The sequence below is a fragment of the Myotis brandtii genome, unplaced genomic scaffold, assembly GCF_000412655.1.
Source record: "Myotis brandtii unplaced genomic scaffold, ASM41265v1 scaffold1186, whole genome shotgun sequence".
NCBI classification, from domain to species: Eukaryota; Metazoa; Chordata; class Mammalia; order Chiroptera; family Vespertilionidae; genus Myotis; species Myotis brandtii.
This window is the reverse complement of record NW_005354120.1, coordinates 177,340-184,467: the sequence shown is the minus strand read 5'-3', so window position 1 is coordinate 184,467 and position 7,128 is coordinate 177,340. Positions and strand designations below refer to the sequence as shown.

At 39.2% G+C, this 7,128-nt stretch overlaps 1 protein-coding gene across 1 annotated transcript in view; it reads left to right on the top strand.

The window, feature by feature from the left end:
• The window catches only part of SLC26A3 (solute carrier family 26 (anion exchanger), member 3), a 27,151-nt gene extending 20,402 nt beyond the window's left edge, over positions 1–6,749 (top strand). Inside the window, exons 15-19 of the mRNA XM_005858485.2 lie at positions 384–479; positions 812–1,045; positions 2,822–2,876; positions 5,247–5,389; positions 6,246–6,749. Coding sequence (XP_005858547.1) covers positions 384–479; positions 812–1,045; positions 2,822–2,876; positions 5,247–5,389; positions 6,246–6,269 — 552 coding nt within the window. The 3' untranslated portion in view covers positions 6,270–6,749. The remainder of the gene's footprint in view (positions 1–383; positions 480–811; positions 1,046–2,821; positions 2,877–5,246; positions 5,390–6,245) is intronic.
• Positions 6,750–7,128: the final 379 nt, after the last annotated feature.

Genomic DNA, 7,128 nt, shown 5'->3' with positions numbered 1-7,128 from the left:
GCATAGGCTGGGCTGAGGGGACCCCCCCCCCCCCAGTGCACAAATTTTTGTGCACCAGGCCTCTAGTAAATAAAATAAAATCCCTTAAGAGTTGTGTGGACCAAAAATACAAACAGATTCAAATTAGAGTTTAGACCCATTCATGGATCATTTATGGACATATCCTGGATGGTACACAGGTTTTTAAACATTAATCATTGCATACAGGCTGAGCAGACCATCAGTCTGACACAATGCTCTCACTGATGTTGTTTGAACCACTTACATTTTATTACCAATATATGTCTCAATTCCTTAACCTACCCTACTTAAAATCATTAGAAACATGCTATATAAGTAGCAGAATATTCAATACTGTTGTAACACAACAATGGGTTTTTCAGGTTGGCTTTAGTCCACTTCGAATTCTACGCAAGCGCAATAAAGCTTTAAAGAAAATCAGAAAACTGCAGAAGCAAGGCCTGCTACAAGTGACACCAGTAAGTTTCTTGACCGCATTTCTGTGTATTATAGCTAAAAGCTCAGTAAAATGTAGGTCAAGATGTTGGTTCCATTCTTTTTATATAAAATGCCGGATAAACAAGGTATTTCATGTGTCAATTAATGTGGTATTTTTAAATAGTATCTTTGAGGCTCTCCTTCAAATTTTATCCTCCTAGGACAATTTGTATTATCCAAAGAGTTTACAATCTCATTTGATTTACTTGACCCAACTTTAAATCTGTGCTTCAGCCAGTCACTGGCCATCTTTGACACACAGAAGGTATTTCTCCATCGGAATTTCCATGCATACTACTATCCTCTCTTGCAGAAAGGACTTATATGCACCGTTGATGGCTTGAAAGATTCCGATGAAGAGCTGGACAACAATCAAGTAGAAGAACTGAACCAGCCAGTCAATACCACAGACCTGCCCTTCCAGATAGACTGGAATGCTCACCTTCCTCTCAACATTGCGGTCCCTAAAATTGAACTGCACAGCCTCATCCTGGATTTCTCAGCGGTGTCATTTCTTGATGTGTCTTCAATGAGGGGTCTCAAATCGGTAATCCCTTTTTTTCTTAATGGAAATAACCAATCAGCGACTGAAGGTGAAAAACTGTATTTGTGGAAGGATGCTCCTTTAGACAATACACATTTAAATAGAAGCAAATTATAATCTTAGAATATTCCATGGAGGGAGTGGGAGGGCAGGTGGGGCACGTTCAGCGAACTCTTTAAGAGTGCATTTCCCGTGAGACTGGCATAAAATTTTGAAGGCAACCAAACCTACATTTCTAATCTATGTTGATCCTGCTGGGAGACAACTCTGCTCTCACACCTATGAAATTTCAGGCCTGTGGCACCTTCATGTCTTTATGGACATTGTATCTAAATTGTCCTAAAATACAGAAGATTTGAAAAGTTCTTGGGAAATAGGGCTCCTTTTGTTTTGATCTGTATTCGTTATAAGCTGATGGAATTTCACTTGGCTAAATAACCATCTTTTTTAAAAAGGAGATGTGTGAAAGAATAAATATGGCAAGCGATTTGGGATTTAAAAGCAGGACTGAAACAATCCGGTTGCTCTCTGTTTTCTTGCCATGGTTTTGTGGGCATTTCTAAAATAAATTTGTTTCTAACAGAAATGCAGAAATAGGTAAAGGAAATTTAAGAAATTCCACATTTCCCTCTTCTTTTGCTTGGTTTTTCACAAAAATCTGCCTACATAAGAACAGAGCTAAGATAAGATCTATTAAGTAGGGTGAACGCAGACAAAATTAACAATAGGATAATTTCATTCTGTTCAAACTTCTCTTAAAAAAATCTTAAGTCTGCAGACTGCTTGCTCTTTCTTTGCTTTTTTGTGTGTGTGTATTTGTTTGTTTGTGTCAGCTTTGAAGCAAAAAATACGCACACATCATATTGATTTTTTTTATCCTAGCATACTGATTTTTTTTTTTTTAGGATAGCACAAAGGACAGGGACTCTGCCTTACATTTCATTAAAGCCCAACTTTTTAGCTCAGTGTCTCATAGATCAACCGTATACACTACTTCTCTCACCTTATATCAGCGGTTCTCAACCTGTGGGTCGCGACCCTTTGGGGGTCAAACGACCCTTTCACAGGGGTCGCCTAAGACCATCGGAAAACACATATATAATTACATATTGTTTTTGTGATTAATCACTATGCTTTAATTATGTTCAATTTGTAACAATGAAATTGGGGGTCACCACAACATGAGGAACTGTATTAAAGGGTCGCGGCATTAGGAAGGTTGAGAACCACTGCCTTATATGATCTTAATGATATCTCTACTGGTATTTGCCCTTAGCCTAGAGACCAAGAAATTGAATAAAGATTTGTTGGTTCTGGACACATCTAGTTACTGGGGACAGGAATAATGAACAACTTATATGTGTGTAAATAGAAAGCTCTAGCTGATAGCATCTCATAGAAAAAAAAAAACTTTTAAAATTAGGGAATGACATCAGCATCATGGCATATTGAAAAGACTCCTTTGTTTCTCCCTGAATTTAAAATGAAATCAGAGGTTACCTGGTGAGTTAAAGCACAACATTTCCCCATCACACTTCGCAGAAGAATGATCACTTTTAACTTCCTCCTTCCGGGGAGAATTCTTTCCTTGGGATTTATCTCTTTCTGTCACGGAGCCTTGTTTTGAACTTTAGTGTCTCTTGATACTATTCTCTCTTTTCAAAATGTAACAGGTTCTGAAAGCATTATGTCACCCATACACTATAATTATGACAGTTTTCTTTACATTTCTGACGAGTGAAACTGTTCCCCAAGGAAGATCTACTTTCTTTTTAACAGATTTTGCAAGATTTCATCAGGATCAAGGTAGATGTGTATATTGTTGGAGCTGATGGTAAGTTGTTTTATTTTTAAATTCTGACAATCACTTCAGGTTCATTGCCAACTCTCGATCTCTCCAATAACAGCTATTTTTTTATGATCACCAAGAAGGAAGTCTAATTTTTAGCTGAGCCTATAGAAATCCCTCTGGAAATCGCATCTTTATGTTTCAGTTCTGTCGATATGCAATTAAATTAACTTTGCAATTTGAATCCTAGTTTAATAGGCAGCAAAAAAGAAGTGGCTATGTAACCATTTTTTACTCTACTCTTCTTGGAAAAGTAGGTTTGTTTTCTCTTTTCTTGCCTCCCTTGATTCCGCAGCCCATAATAACCTGGTTTCTGCTTCACCTCACTGATGAGGTCATCAGTAATCCAGGTTGTCAAGATCAACTGCCTCCCTCCTAGCCGCATTCTCATGGAGCTTACTTTAGCATTTGGCCCTTTCTTTAGCATTTGTCTTTTCTTTTTTTTTTAAATTGATTTCAGAGAGGAAAGGAGAGGGAGAGAGAGATAGAAACATCAATGATGAGAGAGAATCATTACCAGCTGCCTCCTGCATGCCCCACACTGGGGATCAAGCCCGCAACCTGATCATGTACCCTGACGGAATCAAACCGTGACCTCCTGGTTCATAGATAGATGCTCAACCACTGAGCCATGCTGGCCAGGCAGCATTTGTCTTTGAAACTCTCTCCGTGACTTCTGCAAGACCCTTCTTCTGACTCACTTCTCACCCCTCTCAGTGTCTGACACTGGCTCCTCTCCCACTTTTGACAGCCAATCTTTCCCAGGCTTCACCCTTAACCCTATAGGTCTAATTCTAAGAACTCTTTCAGGTGAATCTTGTACCTGCTTATGAATGCAAGTGTATCTTGTTAATGAATTCCCAAACTACACCTCCAGCCCAGACCTTTCTTCTGAGCTGCAGATCCATGTATGCAATTGTTCAAAACTAAATATATTATCCTCCTTCCCAAAACCACTCCTTCTCTTTTCCTGTCTCAGTCACTCCATCACCACTCACTCAGTTGCCCAAAGTAGAAACCCTGGAGCCACCCTTAATTTCTCCTCCTCCCCTTCCCTCTGCATTCAGCCAATCACCTGTAGGTAACTCCTGTTGAAACAGTCCCTTGCTCTTCACTTCCACAGCCTCAGTCCACACCTCTATCATTTCTCATCTAGGCCCTAGGAAAGAAGTTTCTAGCTAGTGTCCTGTCTCTAGAACGTTCTCCTACCCCATTTTCTGACTAGGAAACTCTTTCATGGCCCTAGCCTGTTTGGCTCAGTGGATAGAGCGCTGGCCTTCAGACTGAAGGGTTTGGGGTTCAATTCTGGTTAAGGACATGTACCTTGGTTGTAGGCTCAGTTCCTGGCCCTGGTGGGGGCACATGCAGAAGGCAACCAATCAATTTGTCTCTCTCACATTGATGTTTATCTCTGTCCCTCTCCCTTCCACTTTCTCTAAAAACCAATGGAAAAATATCCTCCAGTGAAGATTAACCACAACAAAGAATTTATCCCTCAGGCCCTGGCCAACATGCTCAGTGGTTAGAGCATTGACCCAAGCACTGAAGGGTCACGGGTTTAATTCCCAGTGAAGGGCATGTACCTGGGCTACAGGTTGATCCCCAGTGCATGTGGAAAGGTGATGTGGGGTAGTCAGAAAAGATGTTTTCTGATGGAACCCAGCAGCTTTGGGGAAATGGGCTACAGTAAATAACTGGTAAATAATAGGTCTGGCCATCCAGAACTACAGCATGTCATTGGTCCATGAGCAGATGCTCTATTTTGGCAGAATCACAATTTGTAAAAAGAAGCCACACTTGATGCATCAACCATTTACTGGGGAGATTAACTCACTAGGCTCCTGCCTAAAAGAAAGTGGATTGATTTTCTTCTAAGAACTACTAAAAGTTTTTCTAATTTTTTTGTTGTTGTTAATCCTCACCCTAAGATTTTTTCCTCCTTTGATTTTTAGAGAGAGTGGAAGGGAGGGGGAGAGACAGAGAGAGAGGAACGTCGATGTGAGAGAGACACATCAATTGACTCTGCAACTGGGGATTGAGCCTGCAACCGGGACCAGAATCGAATCCGCGACCCTTCAGTCCACGGGCCGACGCTCTAACCACTGAGAAAAACCAGCTAGGGCAGTTTTACTCATTTAAACCTTTTCCTTCAGTCTTTTTACCTTAGGGCATTAAATATGTACTTTTATTAGAAAGGTATCCTCTAGTTCCAGAAGACACTGTACTTACTGATGGTACGCTGGTGTCATACCGTTGCAAACCCTAAACACTTAACCAAACACCTATGAAATGTAAGTAAAATTTAAAATTAATTTACACTAAAATTTAAAATTATTCTTTCTTCTCTCTCTTCAGATGATTTCATTGAGAAGCTTGCACGGTGTGAGTTTTTTGATGATGAAGTCAAGGACTCAATATTCTTCTTAACAATCCATGATGCTGTTTTGCATATTTTGATGAAAAAAGATTACAGTACTTCAAAGTTTAATTTCAATCAGGTACCAGCTCTTTGGTGACTTTTACATTTGTAGAACCAATCAGAGAGCCTCACCAGCAACCCTCTGCCCAGTAGCTGGATTGAGAATTGTCACCAAGTTTTCGAGGGTAAAGTATAGGAACAGAATTTAAACCTGATGCCTGATCAAAGCTTTAGAACCAACAGAATGCAGTCAGCACCATTTTATACCTGTTTATCTGTATTTACAAAAAGAAACATTCAATGTCAGCTCCTTGCATTAGAGCAGTGGTTCTCAACCTTCCTAACGCCGCGACCCTTTAATACAGTTCCTCATGTTGTGGTGACCCCCAATTTCATTGTTACAAATTGAACATAATTAAAGCATAGCGATGAATCACAAAAACAATATGTAATTACATATGTGTTTTCTGATGGTCTTAGGCGACCCCTGTGAAAGGGTCGTTCGACCCCCAAAGCGGTCGCGACCCACAGGTTGAGAACCGCTGCATTAGAGTCGGGGTAGGCCTCCAGGGGTGACTTATGTAAAAGCTGAGTGTACTTGTCCAACAAACACACATAGCCCCTTGGAGTGTGTGTGCCCCTGAAACAAATGTGAAGAAATACATTTACAAGTTGTATTGTTACTTTAAGTTAAATCAGGCTTTTGAAAGATAGTTATGTTACTACCTGGTGTCACATGGTTTTACGTTAACCAAGTAGCAATGAAAGGTATTTGATTATTAACATTCAAGACAAAAAATGTGATGATTCTGTCAAATTCTAGGTCTAATCCTAACCCTAATTTTATAAGATTGACTACATTTTAAATACAAGACATGATTATTGAAAGGGATAGAACTTAAGTTGGTTTTAAACAAGAACTTTTTGTCTTCCAGGTACCAGTTGAAACGAAATTCTAACCAAAATATGATCCAGAGGGATACTCATCTGACGGTCACACACAGAACAACTTTATACCCAGAAAGTTATTGATGTATTCATACATTGTATGAAGAATATTGTTATTTGACACAATTATGTTTCAAACTTTGGAACAAGATTGTTCTATCTTGGTATATTTTTTCACATATGTAGTATAAAATGATGTAAATACTCTTAATTTTATAAGCTTGTAGATTTATCAAAGGAAGAAATTGTGTTTATATGTATTTTTATAGCACTGACAGATTTCTATCCAAACTACTTTCATGCATGTTTTATTACATCAATGCTTTGAATCTTGTAATTTATACTGTTCATACAGTATGTAATTAATACAGCTCCACTTAACAAAATCAATTTGTACAGTAGGTGTGTCGTTTTATTAAATTTCTTGTTTGCTTTCTGAAATACGCTTGTTGTGAGTCCCCTTTATAGTGGTCTGGCTGGAAGCTTGCTACATGAGAATCTTCTAAACCCCCTGTAATAAGACTTCTTTGTCCAGATTTTATCATTATCACTGTAGCCTTTTAAAGCATCCAGCCTCCTATCCGGATTTAGACACAATCTTTTCATAACTAGCTTTTGAAGCAAATCCTTATTTTTTTTCCCACCTCTTAATATGAAAATTGTGTCAGCTAATGGAAGATAAACACTGAAAAGGCAAGAAGGTAAAAAGGAAAGAGAAAACTTGATGGGTAGCCCCTCCTTCCTGATCTTCCTGGGAGGAAAGAAAAGATAGCAGAGGAAAGTGTGACTCTCTCTTCACTGCTGGTCATTTTTTTGCAACTCACAGGGCAGAATAACAGCTCCGCAGCTCCGTTTAGCTGGTGAATGAGT